The sequence below is a fragment of the Marmota marmota genome, unplaced genomic scaffold (assembly GCF_001458135.2).
Source record: "Marmota marmota marmota unplaced genomic scaffold, marMar, whole genome shotgun sequence".
Classification (NCBI taxonomy): domain Eukaryota; kingdom Metazoa; phylum Chordata; class Mammalia; order Rodentia; family Sciuridae; genus Marmota; species Marmota marmota.
The window spans coordinates 4,746,797-4,768,448 of NW_026000164.1; the positions used below are offsets into that span (position 1 = coordinate 4,746,797).

A 21,652-nucleotide genomic window follows, 5' to 3' on the forward strand; every position below is an offset into this window, starting at 1 on the left:
CCACCCCACTGCCTTATGTAATGCGTGGCAGCTGACATATGATGAATACACACTTGTTTGATTATGATGGAATAAAAACAACTGATATTTACTTCACACATTTGTGGGAGACACCATGCCACCTTTAAACATGTACTATGTTGCAGAATCTTGTAAAGTAAGGCCCATAACTATTCTACTTTACACATGAAGAAATAGATGCAAGAGATGAGAAGTAACTTTCCAAAGTCATACACTTGACAAGTGGCAGAAGAAAGCCTGAAATCTGAAACCCAAGTGGAGGACCGCAAAGTCTCTTCTTATCTGGAAACTTTATGTATCAGTCAGGACAGGTTAGGTTGTGCTCCAGTAACAAACAGCCTTGTAATTTTGGTGGTTTCACAAAGCAAAGCTGGTTTTCTTTTGTATGCTATACATTCATTACGAGTCAACAGTGTTCTTTGTTTATTGTGGTTGCAGAGGGACCCCTGTTGGATAGAACAACAACATCTGAGGTTTGACAGTCACCCTGTCAAAGCAATAGAAGAACTCTAGAGGGTCTTGAACCAGGTCTTGAGTGTTCTAGCCCCAAAGTCACACATATTTTTTCCAATTATCACTCTTTGTTCAGAAATATTCAGCAAGCAGTATAATACCTTCTGCAATATGCCACTTCCCCATGGATAAAGAAATAAATATATTCTGTTCTACTATGTAAGAAGGCATTGCCTAAGTTCCAGAAGATTCTGAAAAACCCTTGAATAAGGGCTTTTATCAATAGAAAGTAGTTTGGGATCATAATAGTCACAATTTGGATTATGACTGAAATGATGTAATGGCTACCATATAATAGCAGATACATCTTCTATCAGAGTTGCTTTGGATAGTGAAGTAGTTTGGAAAACATTAGGATCTGGGACCAGTATGACTTGCAAACTATATTAAATTCAAATGAATAGAAGTTTACCTTTAATTTTACTACCCTAGACTCTGCACTGGTAAGTAGTAATGGTTGGGAAAGCAACATTATTTTGCATTAGTATCCAACTTCTTTCCAAGCATAGCCTTCCAAATCCATGTAGAGTAGTGCCATTTTATAAATAAATAAGTCTACTTCATTATAATTTTATGCCACTATCAGTTTTAGTAATGGCACAAATAGTTAATTGGAAAAAATTAATAAAAGAGGGCTTCATGATAACTTTCTAAAATGAAAATGAAAACACATACTTCCATTCTGAACACATTGGTTGCCTATTTAATAACATAATTTATACTGACGTGATAAGCACCATGCATTGACATTCTTCTAAATTCATATCTGTACAACATCCATACAGTGTATGATATAAAGGAATCCTGAATACAATTATTCTTTCTGTTATGGTTTAGATATAAGGTGTCCCCCAAAAGCTCATATATAAGACAATGAGAAGGGTTCAGAGATGAAATGATTAGATTATAAGAGGTGTAACCCAATAAGTGGATTAATCTACTTGATTGGATTAACTGGGTGGCAAGTGTAGGCAGGTAGTATGAGGCTGGAGAAATTAGGTCACCGGGAGCATGCCTGAGAGGTTTGCATTTTGCCCCTGGTGAGCAGTGCACTCTCTCTGCTGCTGGTGGCCACATCCTGAGTTGTTTTCCTCGGCCTCGCCCTTCCACCATGGTGTTCAGTCTCACCTTGGCCCTAGAGCTATGGAATGGGCAGACCATGGACTGAACCTCTGAAACCATGAGCAAAAATGAGCTTTCCTTCCTGCAAGTTGTTCTGGTCAGGTATGTGGGTCACAGCAAGGCAAAGGCTGACAAAAACATTTTAGATTTTAAGTGGAACAGGAGCGGGAGACCCTTTTCTACTTTAACATTGTGTTTCTCACCTTTCAAAAAACATGTCTCCCACCACATTTCAAGGGTATTTAGGGCTTGTTTAAGCTGTTTTTGCTCAACCCAGAAAGCTCCTTAGCATGCAGGGCAAATTTCCATTTAGCCGTTGCTGAATGCTCTCATAACGAGGCCACTCATTTGTGAGGAGCCCCGGTTATTGGGAAGCTCTTCCTTAAATGGAGCACAATTCTTCCTCTTCACAAGCTCCTCTCAGTTGAGGACTAGGTCCTGGGCCAAGCTCACCCTTCCTTCCTGGAGCAGTCCCCAGACTGAAAATTATCTCGCTTCTCTCAAGTCACACATTTTCTGGATATTTCCAGGCCTTTTGGATTTTCTTTTATGGGTCTCGTGTCTACTTGGTCTTCTCATAAAACTGATGTTCTTGGTCTGGACATAGTTCTCCTATTAACATGGCTCAGTGTTGGTCTCTCTTAAGAATCAGTCAGGACAAAACACTAGTTCATGCTAAACACTCCACCAAACCAGCCCCCTGAGTTTGCTTTCCTGACACTGGGAGTCTCCCCCCTTCTACCTAAGTGCTCACTTTTATTTTTATTTTTACTTTATTTTGTCCAAGTGTAGGAATTAAGCTTAGGTCTATTTTTTTTCATCTCATTATTTTATCCTGTCTTTCTAGCCTGTTGAGATACTTCCGAAGTGTTTTTTATCATCTGACATATTAAACCATCCCTCTCAGCTGTGTGCCATTTACAAACTCACTAAACACACAATTAGTGTTTTAACCCAGGGCACTGATTGAAATGTTGGGAAGGATGAGCAAATAGAGGACCCCCTTTCAGGTTTCAAATTATGCTTCTCTTCATTGGCTTAAAGATTTATTGAGAGACTATTAAATCCTCTGATAAAAGCCAGATACATAAAGTCTAGAGCATCACTCAGGTAGTAAGTGATAAAAATGGATAAAATTTGGTCTGATGAAATTTCCACTTTACAAACCTCTGCTTTCTGCCAGTGATCCTGACTTCCTGCTAGAAGGACCCAGGTTGTGTGAGAATCCATTCTAAGACTCTGTGCTGGGTTGACAGTGGTCTCACTTTTATTTCCCTTCCCCTGTGGAGCACATGTGTGTCTGGGTTAGCTGCCCTTCTTCATTCTCATGAGCAGTGCTCATCCAAGAGCTCAGAGCAAAGTCACATTATTTATTTAGATCTTTCATGGGATGGCTTCTGATTAGCAGCTGACCTGATGAAGCAATAATTGACAGCTTTGATGTCTGGGGTGTCCAGACCTCGCCAGACTATGTGAGACGTCTGTTGCGAGTTCAAGTCATCTTCCTAGATGGATATTTACAGAGCTGGGAATGCAAATGGGTCATATCTCTTTGAAGCACATGTCAATTTCCAAAGGGGAATTTACAAATGCTCCTCCCAGACCTGTACCTACTAAGTGACCTTGCACTGAAGGACAGTCAGCCTGCCTGGTACCCATATGGCTTTTGTTTTTGGTCTTCAGTGTGATTGTTTTGAGGTTTCCCTTGCTTCTTCATCATCCTGAAAGACACAGCCATCATCAGCAGGGCTGGCTGGTGCCACATCAGGCTTCCCCAACACCAGCATCACAAGACCAACTGGGTGACCTTAAGCCTGTGGCTCTTAAAATCACTGGTGGTGATTTTGCACTACTGGGGGACCTCGGGCAATGCCTAGAGCCTTCTTTGGTCATCACGACTTGAGGTGTTACTTGTAACTTGTTACATGTTACTTGTAACATGGAGCATGCTATAGCTCCATGGCAAAGAATTTTCTGACCCCAAATGTCAACAGTGTCACTGTTGGGGAGCCCTGCTTTCCTGCCTTCAGAGAAGCCCTGACCATTCTGAGCCTTGGGTGCTTCTGTTGTACAGTGAGGGTAAAGACGGGCTGGGCTGGCTTGGCGGGGGGTGGGGGATATGGGGGATATGGACAGTCCTAAAGGTACTGGCACACGGTTAGCAGCAAAGGACAGCAAGGATTTTCATTATTTAGTACCAAGCATTGTATTGGATAAATCCCAAGATGTTATTACCTTAATATTGAGAGACAAGATCATTTACTCCACAAACATTTTTTTGAGGACTCTCTGTATGCTAGGCACTAATCTGGTTACTGCAAGTAAACCAAGCAAGCAAGCAAACAAACAAACAAACAAAAACACAGATGACATCTCTACCCTGAGGGAGCCAGAGCCTGCAAGGGGCCTCAGATTCCTCCACTTTGCATTTGAGAAGATCCAGCCTCTAAGAGGTTAAAATATCAAAGTAGTAAAGTAACAGGCCCCAGATTTCAATGGAGATGAGCCTGTATTCGAGTCTAATCAGCTCTGCCTGGTTCCCAAGCCCACATTCTTTCTACTCCATTAATGTCAGTGATGGATCCCTGATTCAAAATACAAACCAAAAACCAGGTGGCAGGGTGTGTGAGGATTGCAGATCTCACCCCACCCCCTCTCTTACGGATGGCGTCAGAGCCTTGGCCTGAACAGTCTCACCCTGCAGTGTGCATCTGCAAATGATACGCTTTCTGATTCTTTCCTCATTACTCTTTACTAATTCAGCAAATCTCTATTGAGTGTTGCTCCTAGTTAGGATGTAGTGGAACTGTGCAATACTATCTTGGTCTACAGGGAGGTCACTGGCTAGTAGGGATGAGGGGCCATAGCGGAGCCCTAACCTGCTCTCATGTGAAGGAGGCCATCTCCATCCCAGGACCGCAGACTTCCTTACAGGCAATTGTATGTTCTTTCCATGACTCATTGACACATGTGTGGTTTGTTTCCATGCTCAGAGAAATCTTTCTTTGATGCCCCCAAAATTGTAGGTGTGACATCCATACGTCTGAGGCTTGTTAAACTTTCAGCTTGATTCAGATTTATGGCCCAGTAAATTCTTAGCTGTAAAGGATGTCACCTTTACAATGTTATTTGTTCATGACCTTGAAGGTCCGTATCGTCCATTGCAATTTTGTTAAAGTATGAATTGAGCCCCATGAGCTGAAATACTGATGAGCCGGAGAGTGTTAGACAAGGGAACCTAGCCATCACTCAACATTCCATCAAAGTCTCAGGAAGTAATAAAGTCCATGGTTCTACTTAGGATCATGGTTGAGGTTACCTGAGGGTATCATAAAGCAGCATTTTTAGGAATACAACAGTGTCATGGTGCAGAGTTTATTTTGATGGAATCACTAAGTCCCTGAAGGACCACTTAACACTTTCAACTATTCTTGATGGAAATGTAGGAATATACATGGCAGCATTTGGGCATGTGCCAACATCTCAGGATGGACAATGAAAGAATACCAAGGCCAATCCACCCACTTTTTTTTTCTTCTGATTATTGGCATCACTTAACCTTTGTCTGCAACACTTTCTGGAGCTTGACCATGAATGGCAAGTTCTTCTTGTCCACCTAAGACTGTGGACTTTCCTCAGAGAGACCTCACCTCAATACTCTCCAGCCAAGAAACTAGTGGACTCACCTTTGTCTAACTGACCTCCCTCAGCTTCAGTTTCTTCATATGAAGGGCAATAATCATAGGTTTTGTTTTCCTGGATCCTTGTGACACTTAGTTGTCATATGTATATGTATAATATGTAATGTCATGACGTCTCTGTCTTCCATTCTTGTTATAGGTAATAAAAACGAGGGTATGTTCTTCAAAATATAGCAACTTTAGGAAATGCTGGAGAGGATTCAGATGAGGGCTTTGTAGTTAGGTCCTGCAGAGTGACACTGAGACCATGCCTGGTGCTACTTGTAGGATGCAAGGGAATAAGAATTAGCTGTTTATCTGGCACAGTGATCAGTAAGTCTCAGCCTCATTCTTTTTCCACTCCCACCCTTTGATCCATCAGCCACCTCTCCCCACTGACTTACCCACCAACTACGGGCTCTCCCTCTGGGCTTTACCCTGCTCTCTTCTGGACCCTCACTCACCAGCAGATCTGTGTGCTCCTGGTCCTAAGCCCAGGGACACTCTTTGCTGGTGGCCCCTTTCTGGTTTGGGGTGCAGACCCAGCCCTTGTGTCTCCTGCCCAAGCCTTCCTCTGTGTCTTCCTCCTCTTCGCCCTCGGTAGCCACCACAGAGACTCCAGCCCAGCAGTTCAGAGCCGCCTCCAAGTGTTGGTTCTGCTACCTGTTAGCCAGGCCCAGGGCCTCTCGTTCACCTCTTTGTGTTTAAGTCTCCTCATCAATAAAGTGGGGATAATAACCCAGCTACCTCACGGAGTTGTTAGGAGGTTAAATGGGACCATATATCCATACTGCTTCAAACAGAGCCTGGCCTGCAGGAGATCCCAGGGAAGAGCACACGTGCCCCTATTACAGGTTTTTGCTCCTGCCCACTCCTCATTTTCTGCAGCCCCTCCATCTTTATAAATGAGCACTTTTACTGTTGATGCTCTTCTGATCATTGTCACCAGGACTCTGGTGACAATAAAATTAATACACTCTTTCCTCTTGTAAGAGGTTTGAGCTGCTCTCCCTTCCTCACTAAAGTTTAAACCCAAAGTGTCCTCTGAGCCCCAGGGAAAACCTGGATGAACCCTCTTGCTTCACTTGCTCTTAGTTGAAATAAGAGTCACCAACTTTGGAGGACACAGTAATACACTTTTAGTCTCCCACTAGCTCTGCTGCAGATCACACCTCTGACGAGTGGGTTCGGAGGATGATGGTTGTCTAGGTTACTTTTCAGGAATGGGAAGGCTGCTTTTGCTAAAAACACTGACTGTCACTGGGGCCTGCGGATGTCTCATGGGTGACTGGAACAGGATGAGTAACTCCGCCTCTCTGTCTTCATATTCTGTCTCTCTCCTTTGCTGCCTTAACCTTTGGGTCAGACTCCGCTCAGCTCTGCACGGAGACACGTGGATCATCTGAGACATGCTTGGTCCCGAGCTATAATGCAGGGTTCACGTGACCTAGACTTGCCCAGCCTCTCTCCTCCCTCTTCGAGGTTAAGGACATCATCAGTCATTGTGACGGGAACACTGGAGTACGAACGAATGAAAAGAGGTGGTGCCCGACTTTCTGGAAGATCTCAACCAATTCCAAGAAAAGGCATGAATATGCCTGGCCTTCGTTAGCCTTGTCCCTCTCCCTTGTCATTCCTGTTCCGCGTCTGGAACCCCTCAGCTCCCAGGAGAGGAGCGGCTGATTTGTGAGCAGAGCTCTGGCATGCTTCTGCCTTCTTTGGTCACTGAATAAAACCTTTCATTCTCCCCAAAACTTGTCTCTCAGCTGGTCTCTCTGGGATGGACTTCTAGACCTGGGTTGATCCAAAGTTTTGGAAGTTGCTTGGCTAAACAGTGAAGTAATAGATCCTGCTGGCTCTACTAGAGTTAGCACTTCTGATGCATGGTCACCTGGGGGACGGTTGTGTAAGTACTTTTTGGGGGGATTTGGAGGCAACCGTGTCTCCTTCAAACTGGCTGAAGACCATCCTAACACTGCCTTGCTCTGACATCCTGTGAAGAGCCGTGAAGATGGATTGCACCTGTGCAGACCGCCTACTGCTCACCTCCCTCTCCTGCCAGTCGCCCTTCCCACACCTCAGATCAGCCTGTTTCTTTACCCCATATATACCCCTCACCCCTACCTTTGGGGAAGTGGACTTGAGCCGGGGGGCTCCCCCTCCTCTCATTTGGCTGCTGTGGGAAGGAACTCTTTCTCTTTCCTAAAACTCATTGCTTCAGCGATTAGGCATTGCTTCAGTAACATCACCACTACCCACTGGGCACAAAAAGTGACCTCTCCCCCAGCCTGTGCATTACCACCATCTTGCTATTTCCAATGTGCTTATATGAAGAAAAAGTTCAATTAAATATTGCTCAAAGGTAGAGGTCTTCAGTTAACCAAAGAATAAATTTTACATGCGGAAGTAAATTTTACATTGGACAGTTGAGTTCTCAATTATGCTATACCCATCAAATGACATTTGTTTCATTTCTGTCACAGACTCAGATGCCCCCAGCACCAGTCACAGTGTGTTTCAAGGAAGAATTAGTGGAATGAGCTTTAGATTGTGTCACAGGAGCAATTACCCCAGAGATGATTTGATGACACTTGTCTTGTGCATCACTGAGAAAAACAGCACAGCTTTTCTTGTGTGGAGCAGGTATTTGTGACTGACCCCAATGAGAGAAAATTACCTGATAATTTAAAAATGCAAATTCACATTACCTAGTGTATTCTTATACCCAGAGTATTCTTAACATATATCTATACCCAAAGAACCAAATTCTTACCTATAACTTTTCCAAGAAAGAGCGCCTTGGGGGAATTGAAGAGTGTGTCGGATGAACTTGGCAGATGGTAACTCACAGAAGGATAATGATCAAGCTGTAGGAGAAAACGAGACACTGTTAGAAGAAGGTGACTCTCCTGCACCAGAATCAAATCTTCCCTGCAGGTGATGGCATTGCTCTTTGAATTCTGGTTTCCAGATATCTTATTTCATCAGTGTGGACTCTGAAATATAGCCCAGGAAAATGGGAGTCATCTTTTCCTTCACACAGGTTATTTGAAAACAATTTGAGCTAGTTAAATGAAGAATTGTTCTGATTTGATCTGTGGGTGCACATTTTCTATGGATAATTTGCCTGTTGGACTAAGATTCTTGCATGCTTTAATGGAGTAAGATCTGCTCCATCTAATCTCTAGTGTTGAGCTCTGAAATAGACAAAGTTGTGCCTATAGCTTTGAGTTTTCTTTGTGCCCTCTCACAGAGCTATTGTGTTCACTGTTTGGTATATCTGCTACAGAGCAAGGTGGGTCTTCAGATGTGAGAGCTTGCACACACATTTACACCCAGGGCCCCAAATGCTGCAATTCGACAATTTTTTTCTTGCTTTTCACACAGAGGATGACTTTTTGCTTCAGGCAGGGGGCGTCAGAGCCTAGGGGAGTTGGGGAGCCTCTGCTCAGGCAGAGCTTGACTTCTGGAAGGGAGGGGAGTTGGTAGCAGAGGGAGAGAAATGAAGCAGATGGAAAGAGCATCCTGAGAAGGCTTGCACACGCACACTGAACAAGGCACACTTTGGGTCACATTTCCCATGTGCAAAATACAAAGGGTGGAGTCACACATCAAAGGCCTTGACTAATCCTTGTGTCCCCGCATAACAACTTCCTCTGAGTTGCTTTTTAAAATAGATGCAGTCTAATCTCAGCAACTCAGAGGTTGAGGCAGGAGAATCTCAAGTTTGAGGCCGGCCTGGACAACTTCATGAGACCCTGTCTCAAAATAAAAAATTAAGAGGATGGAGATTTCTATGGTAGAGAGCCGCTGGGTTCCATTTCCAATACTGACCACAGGCCAACAAAGAGAGATGCAGTCTAGTGTGTTTCCCCAGCTGTGACCTCCTAGAGCTTCCTGGGCCCACCAGCTGAAAACCTCTTTGGATCCATTCATTCCTCTGGTGTGAGTTCCACACCTGCTAGGTCATTATCATGGAAGGGGTGGGTCATAAGAAAACAGGCCTGGGTCCCCTTTGGGGCACTCCTGTGGGAACTCTGGGGACCAGGTGGAGGAGGGAGCTGGAACAAACAGCCACTTGGAAAACTTGGGAAAGGATAGCTCCAGTCACTGGTAACAATGGGACTGACCAGGCCAAGAGGCAGGAGGCCTGCCATGCTGGGGGAAGGAAGGTGAGGTGCCAGGAAGAAAGAGTGCAGGGCAGTGGGTGGGCATGATTCCCTCCACGCTGGGAACTAGCTCTGCGGATTGAATGAGCGCTCATTATTAACAACTCTCTATAGCCAAATCATGAAACGGCTCACTACAGACTTGGAAACCATTGAAAGTTCAGGGTTCAGGGTCGAAGCATCATCACATTTCAGGAATTTTTGAGTCGTGATCTGCAAAAGTGGTACTGTGAGTTTTTGTGCATCAGAAATATGATAACAAAAGTCTGGGGGGAAAAAAAAGGAAAAGAACCCTATTAAAGCAAACATATGCGTGTTTCACTATCATTTTCAAAATGTTATATACTGCCAAATGCATCTTGACAAAACACTTATTCCAGCCAGAGAATCTTAAATATTTTAAATCTTAGAAAATTTCTTCAGAGCAAAGGCTACCTTTTCTGCTAATACTAGCTGGCTCCTTTGGCGCCATCTGTTGGCAGGCCTTGGTAACGGCCGCTGCTTTCACTTGTCACAGTCCCTAACGGCCAGATGTGGAGTGAACCAAGGCCTCACGGAGATGGTGGGCTGCAGTACTTCTTATAATTTAATTTATTTGTTGGAGAACTTAAAAATGGATACAAACGATATGTATCCATTATAGAAAAATAGTAGTGCATATTTTCAGGAAAAGACTCAACTGGTGATAATTAATACTAATTTAAAAATGTATATTATTTGTTTTCACAAAAAATGGGTGGAATCCTACAGACACCTGATTTTGTTTTTTAAAATTTGCCAATGCATTATAAACTTTTTCCTGTGTCAATAAATATAAAACTGAATTGCGTCTTATGGATGACTAGTATTCTGTCGCATGCAAAATACAGTATGACACAGTCTTTAAAAGGTATCAAATCTTTGTGTTCACACATCTGTACTTTTTGTGTCCTCAGGTCCAGTGCTGGGTCAAGCGCACGGTAGGCTCTCAATGAAAATGTGCTGGTCTTTGTTAATACCGCCCTTAAAGCCTGTGCTCAGAGGTGACCTGACCACATAGTGGCCCCTTGCCCTCCCTCAGCTGTTCTCTGGTGGTCACTTTCTATAATTTGAACTGAGCTCCCAGTGAAAGTCCTGGTTTATCTCCCTAAGTTTGCCCCCTTTCTGTATCTGCATGGTGGATGGCTTGAATCCTGATACTGAAATTTACATTTATTTATACGAAATTTTACTTCTTTTGTTTTGAAATACAAAAATGGTCTGCTCAAAAGTTTTTGAATCTTGATTCTGTCATCTGACATATCAGTGATCCTGCTTGGTTTTATATCATCTAAAAATATGGTGAACACTCATTAATAAAGTCATTACTTAAAAACACACAGAAGTGGGCAGTGACAAATGATTCGAATCCAAATTACCTGTTCAGTTAGGAAAACATTTTATAGCAATTAAAATGGAAAATATGATAGATGTTAAAGGCCCTCAGAAAGCCTTAACTGTCAAGGACGAGGATGGAGCTCAGAGGGAAGCTCCTAATAAGAAAGACAGGGAGGGTGGCGTGGGGGGAAAACAGAAGAGGAGAACATGGTCCATGTTTCCTCGTCCCCGGGGACGGGAATCTCATTCCTTCTCCCTCACACTCCTGCCTGCTCTGTTCCTGAGAGGGAGGATGTGGGCAGATGAGGATGTTGTGGGGGATGAATTGATGTTGACAGGTCAGGGAAGGAAAGTGGGCAGCTGATGGCTTGCCTGACATGACCACCATGAGGCGGTGCTGTCCCCCTGCTGAGCACAAAGACCTCAGAGTAGTGACATCAGACAAGGCTTGTCTGTGACTTCGGCCACAAGGGCATAAGACCACTCTGGAATTCCTGAACAGAGATGTAGTGGACAGGATAACGACCCCTACCCTCCTAAAATATTCATGTTCTAAATCCCAGGACCTGAGAGTGGACTGTCCTGCACAGCAGGAGGGACTCTGCAGATGTGATTAAGATGAGGATCTTGAGACCCTGAGACGGTGGTGGAGGGTGATTATTTCTGGTTATGTGGATGGGCCTTGTGGAATCACAAGGGTCCTTACAGGAAGGTGAAGAGGAGGAAAGTTCCTTACGGAAGATGAAGAGGGTGAAGAGGAGGAGAATTGACCATGGAGTTGAGCAGCTGGGTTGCATGAGGAGGTGACTGAGGAATGCAGGTGACTTCTGGGAACAGAAAAAGGCCAGGAAACAGATTCTCAGCACCTCCAGAGGCAACTGGCCTTCCTGGACCCCGACTTCAGTCCATGCAGACTCCTGACCTCCAGAAGTGTAAGGTAATAATTTGTGTTGTTTCAGCCTCTAAATTATGCTAATTTATTACAGCAACAGTAAGAAACTTACACACAAAAAAAGACCCCGTGAAACAACAAAAAACAATGAAAGAGCATATTCCCTCTCCCAGCCATTTCTCCAGTGCCAATATATACACCTTGATTCTGTCATTAACTTATCAGTGATCCTGTTTGGTTCTGACTTGTCTAAGAATATAATAAACATTCCTCATCTTAATTTATTCATAGAGCCGTTAACTTAAAAACATTGAGCAGGAATCTCAGTTGGCAATGGTAAATAATTTGAATCCAAATCCATCCCACCTGCTTCTCAGATGCAATTTATCAAGAGACCCAGTCGCCAACCTGCTTTTGGAGAGCAGAGACCCCTGCCTCCTGGGACCCTCCTCACCAGGAGCCCGTTCCTAAAGTGAGCTCCTCCTGAGTGTCTCCTTCCCAAATCCTACCATTCTTCAAGGTGTACAGGTCCCTTTCTCTCAATGACCAAATTTATTGTCTCCCAGCTCCAAATGCACCCTTCAACACACACCTTAAGGTCAACCCCGCTTCCTGCACACAGCTGATCTTTGAAGTGGGCACCATGTAGAGGGTGTGCAGGGACTTCACAGGAGGGAGGGGCTTCCTGTGGGGGAAGCAGAGGTCCCAGTGGTGCCTGCTGGAGCCACAGACTAGAAGTGAGCCCTCTGTGCCCCCACACTCACCCTGCAGGGTGCTGCCACCTGCCCTACCTGCACTTGGGGGTGGTTTGCTGCTCCCCAACACACCAGAACCCTCCAACCTGGGCTGAGCCTACCTTTACCAGCAAGGTCTTGAGGGGTTCAGAATACAACACCCCAAAAGTGCTGGTTTGGCAAATCGACTGCTTTGAGGGTAAGTTTAAAGCTTAGAGACCACAGATGCAGGAAGGGCACTTGGGCCACTACTTTTCTTGCTGAAAGCAGGACACAAACTCCCCTGTGAAAGACGCCTTCCCTCAACAAGAGGAAAGGGACATTCTTATCTCCAGAAATGGGGAGTCAAGGCTGAGAGAAATCTGTGCCCCAAACTTCACTAAAGTAACCCCCCACTGCCTTTGCCCAAGCCCCACCTGAGCTACTTCTTCACCATTACTGCTGTGTTCACCTCTACGTGAGCACTGAGGCCCCAGCACCTGGGGGGTCTTCACCTCCCTCTGACAGCTCTCAGGTCCAGGTGGCAATCTGTACGGTTTTCATGCAAATCCCTCGCAGGTCAGCTTATTCCTCAGGGCAGCTGGAGACCCTAAGAATGAAGAACGTGGCCTCCCCCGCGGTCAGGAACCCTTCACACTTTGTCCTTGCCGGAGGAGCTCGCTCAGCCCCGGGTGCCTGTGGGAAGCTGAGCAGGGGGTCCCTGTGTTTTACAGACAGCCTCTGTCACAGCTACTTCTCTTCTTACCTGGCCCTGTGGGCTCGGTCCCCCCACTGGTCTAGACTGCCACATATGGGCCTTTCTTGGTGGAAGACAGGGTTCGGTGGTCCTGGCTGGAGGGCACCACTACAGGAAAAGGAGGGAGTCCAAAGTCAAAGAGGGGTAGGAAGGATTGGCATTCCTAGCCATACAGAGAAAAGAATGGCCAGAGAAAGAATGGCCAGCTGCAGGGACAGTCCCTCTCACTGAACGAGCCTGGTCCTGTCAATTAGGAAGGCAGAGGATAAGCTACATTTTAAGTATTTACATTCAAAAGAGAAAATGCATTAAACCAGATAAGGCAAGAGAAGCTCTTCCTGAGAAGCCTAAGGAAGTAAATGACATAGGATGTCATTTCACTCCCATTGCCAGGTGGCCCCTCTTCTCAAATGAACCCTGGTGCATTTGCCATGGTTAAGTGTAATAATTTCAAGGTCATTTCTTTGGGGTCCGAGTGAGCTATTTGGCTGTACATTTAGTGGTGGTCATTTCCCTGGCAGTTAAGAGGCGATAAGAGATCGTGGAATAGAGTCTCATTAAAATTAAAGACTGTGACTCCATGTGCCCCAGGACAACCTTAAGGGGACACTAATTTGTTCAACATTTACCATTAAGCCATTAAAAGCATACTGATGCAGGCTGGGACACAGGTCCTACACAGGGAGTTAAAGCTTTAATGCCGTTCAGGTATTATTTTCCAATTTCAGTTCATTTCCATTTTAAAGCTATAGTTTGCATTGGCAGACTTAGAAGGGATTTCACCAGCCTGTTTATTTTGGGAATGAAATGGAGAAGCTAGAGGAGGAGCACAGAAGAACTAGACAGCCTGGATTATTTTGGATGAAGGGAGGGGAGGGACACCCTCTCCTGAGATGAAAGGACCCAGTTCCACATGGGCCCTGCCTACGTGGTGGAAAAGTATTTCGGGGTTCAGTAGTTTCTTGAAGGTCTGTGATTTCTTATAGCCTTTCCTAGTCCCTAATTGTGGGTAATACTTGGAATTAGCTCAGAGATGTAGCATTTAGAACATTCCATCTTGATGAATGTTTTTATTCCAAGTTGAATCTAATGGCTGAACCTGAGCAGAGGCCAATGCAGACAGATGTTAGGTGAGAGAAAGAATGACCAGCTCAGCTAGCATCGCTTATCCACAGCCACCGCCCCTTCCAGACCTGAAACTCCTACAGACTTCAGAGAAGAGGGAGTTTGAAGAGCAGAGACCACACCTCCCCTGCCATATTAGTCTCCAATCCACCTGGGAACAGGAGAGGGGACATCTGCAGGCTTAGGGCCATTCCCAGTGTTGAATAGGAAAGAACAGGACAGTCCCAGGGCCAAGGGTAGATTCACCTAAATGTTTTCTGCCTCTTCTGATTCTAGACCACTCTATGTTAGTGGAGAGGACACAGAACAACTGTGGGTTGGAGTGAAAGGCAAAAAGGTGAGGTTAGTTGTGGGTCTGTCACCATCCTGGTGGTGCAGCCCTATCTCTGTTCCTCTTCTGGGGACCATAATTCAGGAAGGACAAGGACCATGCCCCAGTTACCTGATACCACAGATGCCTGTTAAACATTGATCACTGGGTAGACAGGTGACAGACCTGGGTGGCTGGGCCTGGGGACAGCACCTGACCCCTGGACTTCTTTGCCTGCTTCTTTTCCTGCAGCATCTTTGGTCAACTTATGATCCATGTGAAATGGCCTGTAACACGTTAGGTGCTCTAGCGACATTTATAAAATGGTCATCACTGGCTGAGCCATCTGGGTACATGTGCCTCTGGGTGTGTGTGCAAGCTTTGGGGACCCCGACTCTGACTTCCATTAGAACTTCTGTTCTCAGAGGAATAGTGCTCTTTAAATGACTCAGGTGGCTGAACCCGCATACACTTTATGGCCACCAGGCTGTGTGACTAACTCCAGCTTGTACCACATGCAAGAGACCTGCCAAATTTTATCTGGACGTGATTTCTCATGCCTTGGGGTATTCCCCACTTATCTGGAGTCCTGAGTTCAGCATAGCCCATTTTGGGGACCATGTGGCAGAAAACCCCCAGCCCATCACTGTGGATCAACATGCCAGCCTCTGCCAACTTCTAAGCCATGTGACAAGAACAACCAAGGATGTAGGGCTAGCCTACGTGGAGGACTTTGATTTAATATTTAATTATTTTTAAGAGAGGCCAGAGGGGGCTACCCTCAAGTGAAAGCAGACAAATCCATCTCCTGAGCCCATCTCCTGCCTTCACCTGGGTCTGGGGGCTTTGCATCCGAAGACCAGCAAAAGGAAACTTGGCCTGCATAGCTAGGAAGGACTCGGCTCAATCCTTTTTAGGACAGAATGTACTTTGCACAGGGGAACGGGGGCTCTCTCCACGTCTGGATCAGCTGGCCTTGAGAATGCAAAACGAAGAAAAAGAGGTCAGTCTCAATCTAGGCATTTCCTCTTGTTGTCACTGCACTGTCCAGCGGCAAAGGTGGCTTGAAGGGCCGCCTTTCCCTTCTTTGGAGGCAAAGGCAAGACTTTGAGTTTTCTTGCTCTCCTTGTGAGGGTCACTAGGGAGCTCCTACAAACCAGTGCCTAGGAGATGGGTGGAAAGAGGAGGGGAAGGCTGACGTGGGGAACAAGGGGAATAGCCTGGCTCTGCCCTGAGCATCTGAGTCATGTCCTCAAGTCACCAGGCCTCCTTGGACTCCAGTTTCCTCACCTGTAAAGTGAGGAGGTTGGACCAGATCATATTTAAAATTTCTTTGAAAATGCAGCTGGGGACATCAGGAGTAGTATTTTCCCAGGTTCCTGAGGTTTTGAGCAGGATCTTCTTGTGCTAAGAACCAGCTGTAGGGTACCACTTGGAAAATGTCCTGTGGGACACTTCCTCCTAACAGTGGAAGAGACGGGGAAGAAGAGTCACAGCCCCACAAGTCTGCAGTTCTCCCAGTTTCAGTCTTGAGGCCAAGACCACATAGCAACTGTCATCTTTGCTACATGAACCTAAAAATCTCAGCAAATCTGGCTCCTGACATTTGGCTGTTAAGGAAATACTTATATACAGGTCAGGCAAGTCAGGGATTCTCAAGCAGGGAGGGGCCTTAGAGAGATCTAGTTTATCAACTTTTCATAAATGTAGGGGAGGGAGAGGAGTCCCTGGGAGAACTAGTGACCCACTCAGGATCCCATTCGAGAAATGGTGGCATTGGCCTTGATTAAATATTAAAATTGATGCTCTTTTCCACAAAGGTGTAAACCTCAAGAAATAAAGGATTTAGGAGACAGACTGATCTTTCTTGGCTGTACATGTGCATAATTTCTCTTTTAGAGACGCTGGAAGGCTTCATATATGGCTTGATAAACAATTTTAAAATGAGAGGTATTATAAAAATACCCATTACCATTGTCACTATGCCATCATTATTATGGTAATGTGATAAGTAAAATATAGTTGGCTGTAAGGCCTAGTGCAATTGGAATCCTGCCGTATTGGTGTAATTAAAAGAATTAGTGACTCCATTAGGTGCTTCATGGTATATATAAAAAATTCCTCAAAATAGTAGAAAGAAAAAAATTTGCTTTCACATATTGATCTACTTTTTCTAGTCTGATACGCCACCTACTGGAAAAAACACCAAATATTATTTAAAGTGTATGATTTAAAAAAAAAAATCAAGAAAACTGATTTTATATCAATAACTCCCTGAGTTTTTATAAATACCCGTGACTGGGTAAAGAAATTCTCATTCCAGAACTGGTGCAGCTTTTCTTTAAAAGTATTGATTTCAGAGATGTTTGCAGCAGGAATGGCTACGACACTATGTTGTCCTTGTTTCAAAGAATCTACTCAGAAAAAACTCAGCAGTCTTAGGTTTGTGTCTTTGACTTCAAGTTTCCTTTTTAGCAATAGATATGGTATGAGAATAGTTCATGGTTGTGATATACTCTATATTTAAAATCACAGTAATAACCATCACCCGTGGTCTGCATAGGTAATAATATACATAATAAGCATCAGTGGATTAGTTAGGGTACATGTTCCCTGATGACCTCAAGGTAATGACATTTTAGGAATAAAGGAAAACATACATGTGGGAAAGGGGAGGAAGAAAACAAGAGGGATGAAAAACAAAGTTCGAGCGCTTTTGAAAACAGCTGCTAATAACTAATGTTGCTCACGTGGCTCATGTTACGGCTCAATCTTTATGGATTAGATGAAAAGAATACAGAAGTTTGAGTGAGAGGGATTTTGAGAAGGCCTCAGAGATTTGAGAAGACCTCCTGGTTTGTCTTTCTTCACTCTGTTACTGTGGTTTTTCCAGCACCTGCTTCCAGGACTTGTAGCAGTGGGATCCTGTGAGTTCTGAGGAGCCTCATGCAAGGGAGTTTAACAAGGCTGTCAATAAAAAGGAAGCCACCAGCGGGGGAGCTGCGTCTGTTAGTCTGCTGTGGGCCAATATGTTGCTGCTGGGTTGTTTACCTGCCCGGGTTGGGACTGGCCCGTGTGGAAGCAGGTGACTACTCTGATGTCAAATGCTTAATGCAGGCCCTCGCTGTGACTGGCCAGATCCTCACCTGAAGCGGCGCTCTTCATAGGAGGAGATACTTATTAAATCCAGAGGAGCAAGCAGGCTATTGTGTCAACTGGGGGCATCTCTGGGCACAGTCCTGAGAAGGGGACACCCGTCCAGGAGTATACCTGCCCCCAGGCCACCAGTGCACAGGTGAGTGATTATCACAGGGTAACCTGGCTACTGAGAGGGTGCAGACTGCAAGGGCTGACCACACCTCCTGCTCAACAGACGTTCAATAAACCACTCAACTCCTGATAGGTCCTAGTACACACCTGGATCTTCTGGTGATTTTGCTGACCAGTCACCCTGTGAACTGGGACCAGAGTTAAGCTGACCATATGCAAGAGAAGATAGACTGAGCTGCATTCAAGGTGCTTAGATTCTTGCTTGGGAAATATGACTTATGAAATAATTAGGAAATAATGTTATATAATATTATATAAAAATCAAATATAGCTGGGCAGGATGGCTCACCCCTGTAATCCCAGCTGCTTGGGAGGCTGAGGCAGGAGGATCATGAGTTCAAAGCCAACCTCAGCAACTTAGTGAGGCCCTAAGCAACTTAGGGAGTCTCTGTCTCAAAAAATAAAAAAAAGGGCTTGGGATGTGGCTCAGTGGTTAAGAGCCCCTGGATTCAATCCCTGGTACACTACTCCCCCCCCAAAAAAAATCAAATATAAAATAATAAAATGTTACACAAAATTCCAAAATGTATGATATGTAGAATAACTTCCATCATCATTCAGCACTTAGATTGGCGGAGTGGAGACGCTCTGAAGTGGAACACATAGACCTATTCTCTCCCAAGTAATGGAGGTGGCCGTCTCATCAGTCCTCAGGCTGTGCTTTGGAAAGGAATGGTAGAAGATGACAGAAGGTAAATGGGAGATAGATGGCGGAGAACTTGGAGAGCAGACTGCAGAGTGTGGGTTTGGTTCCTAAGTGAGTAGGGTTTCAGGATTTTAAAACCTATTTATCTATCCCTCTGTCTACTTATCTATCATTTATCTTTATCTATCATCTATTTTGTGTTATATTCCTATCTGTCTCTCTACCTAGCATCTCTCCATTATTGATCCTCTATCTACCTATTTATCATCCATCTACCTATTACCTATGTCTACCTATTGCCTATCTATTGTCTATTATATTCTGATCTCTCTCTCTACCTATCATCTCTCCGTCGTTGATCATCTACCTACTTATCATCCATCTACTCATTATCTACCTGTTTATTGTGTATCTGTCATCTGTCATTCTGGTGCAGTGTCTCCCCAGATTTCTATTGTCATTTGTAACTACAACTTCTCTATGAAGATGTCAAATCCAAGGTTTGTGTTTGCTGAGCACCAGTCCTAAATGTTGACAACCTGCTTTGGGAAGAGTCCATTCATTGTACAGAGGAGAGGAGAGACCTGGAGAGGGTGAGGAAGGAGGTGGGAACCCAGGAGAAGGAATCGAGAGAAAACAGCAAGCCCAGCACCGCGGGGTGAAGGGTTGTGGGAAATCTCTCTAGAGGAAAGGGCAGGAGAACTGAGGGACAACTGGCACGTGACATTCAGCAGTGCTACCACGTGGTGCATGCTCTGGGGTGCTAGTGCTGAGTTTCACTTGGTAACTTAGATGGTGCTATTTCATCTTGGCTGGAAATGCTGTGGATCATGAGACACCCACAGAGGAGCCTAGAAACTGAAAGGAGTTCTGGGGAGGGCGTAGCTCTCACCCAGATGGGAAAGGCTGGGGAAGACTGTGGCTCAAGTTCATCTGAGAAGGTTCCAGGACCTCTCCCCGAGGAAAGGAGAACCCTCCTGAGAAAAAGAAAATCCTAAGGGCTGAGAAGAACTGGGCACAGACAGAAGGGAGATTGTGGGCCAGAAAGTAGGAAGAAACTGACAGTTTCCAGACTGGATGTCTGTTTACCCACGGGGCTGCTGATCCAGAAGGGCCCAGGCGTGCCTGGGGGAATGTGTTATCACAGACGGGGAGCACGGTGCTGTGGAGCACCTTGAGATCTGATCCCCAGAGGCAGAGCAGAGGGCTCCTACCTATCTCTGCTGTCCCTGTGTTGGCGGCTATGATGGATAAATGGGGCTGGTCTACAGCATGGCTGGGGACCTGCAGAAGGCACCCCTTCTGAGCAGCGTGTGGGATGACATTCACGTAGAAGATGGGATTAAAGCTGCCATCAGGACCACCAAGGCCCGAGGCTGCTGCTTAGGATGGGACATGCCCAGGGAGGTGAAGCCTGCAGGGGCCACCATTAGTCTACTCTAGGTCAAGAGAGAGCCAGCGAGAAGAGTGGTTATGGCCAACTGAGGAGAAGGGCCACCTTGGCACGTGAGAAGGTGCCTGTTTTTTTTTTTTCTCCCTCTCTTCACCAAACATGTAGCTTGGAGCATTGGAAGGGAGACTGAGTTTCACTGTGTGGCCAAAGGTTCAATCCATAAGCTATGACTAGAACCCCTGAGAGAACTCTGAACACCAGAGCTCAGGCTAACAACCCTGGTTTGTGATGCTGTGCACATTGTGGCACCTCGGTGTTCAGAGAGCCAGGTGGGGTGGAGGGAAGTCCTGAGGACAAGGGAGATTTGCCTCTGGGACGCTCCCGAATCTCACCCTCTGACTCTCCCTTTGGTCGGTCCTTAGTGTCGCCTAATACAATCATGACCATTAGTTCTTCCCTAAGTTCTGAAATTCGCTCTAGCAAATTGTTGAACACGAGAGATATGGAAATCCAGGGGGCCATGAGTGATAGTGGTCCAAAGGCCCCCAGGCTTGAAACAGTGTCTGAAGGACACTGCTTGTGTCCTTAAGCAGTGAAGTTTGGTCTAACTCCAGGCGGTAGGTTCTGGAAGTCTTTGCAGAGGGTGAGTTAAGAAGAAAGGGTTAAAAAAATAAATGCGAATATATAAAAGCTGTGGCTGAAATGTGTAAGTTGAGAGTCGATAGAATCTTCGCGAGGCTGGGTTTGGGCTTAAAACAAGCATGGTGTATCCGCTTGGGTCATGGCAGGAAAGTGCTCGCCCAAGCACTGCTAAGGAGAAGAGAGATCTATGGAGAGTGGGGGCCTTTGGGGACCTCAGCAATGCTAGCACCAGGGACTGGCCTTGGTAGGAGGGCATCACTATCCCTAAGCCTAGAAGAGCAGGAAATAGGCCTGAAACATGGGGCTGGGGCAGAGGGGTCAGCGGATGGAGTGGTGACTGTGGCCAGAAGGACAGAGCCAGGCCAGGCAGGAGAGTCGGGGACAATGCAGACCCTGATCTCTCTTACCTCTCATTCTCGTTTTCCTGGCAGAGTCTCAGGGACGACAGCCAAGGGTCAGAAAGCTAAGCTGGCCACCTCTGGGGCCCAGTGAGGGATGACTGGCACCCTCTGGGCAGGAGAATGCCACGCGGAAAGAAAATGATAGCGATATCACAGGCTCATTTATTTATTCAATCAACCTTTATTAAGTGCCTGTGGTAAGCCTTTCAGTGTTCTGGGTACTTGGAAACACAAGGGTGAGCAAAAGTCCCAGATCCTAGCCCTCACGTGGCTTCCTTCCTAGAATGGGTGGCACTGAAGAAACCTCACGCAATGTACCATGTTAGGAGGTGGGAAATGTTGGGTCTTTCCCCTCAAATTAGAGCAAAGTCAGAGGGATCTGGTGTGAGGAGGAGGATCTGACTTCAACCTTCAATAAGACCATCAGGACGGCCTCACTGAGAAGAGGGGATTTGAGCAAAGGCTTTTAGGATGTGAGGAGTTAGCCTTGGAGACACCCAGGAAGGAATGGAAAAGGCCACTTAGTGTAAATCCAGGGGTGGGAGACTCCCTGGCAGGAAGCCCGTGAGGCTGCTGGGGAGT

The 21,652-nt window shown here is 45.6% G+C and overlaps 1 protein-coding gene across 3 annotated transcripts in view; it reads right to left on the bottom strand.

Annotated features, from left to right (window-relative positions):
• The window catches only part of Cntnap2 (contactin associated protein 2), a 1,898,113-nt gene that overhangs the window by 104,226 nt on the left and 1,772,235 nt on the right, over positions 1-21,652 (bottom strand). For all 3 annotated transcript variants that reach the window (XM_048786770.1, XM_015493731.2, XM_048786771.1), the window contains one exon: positions 8,110-8,203. In XM_048786770.1, the coding sequence (XP_048642727.1) occupies positions 8,110-8,203 (94 nt within the window). The remainder of the gene's footprint in view (positions 1-8,109; positions 8,204-21,652) is intronic.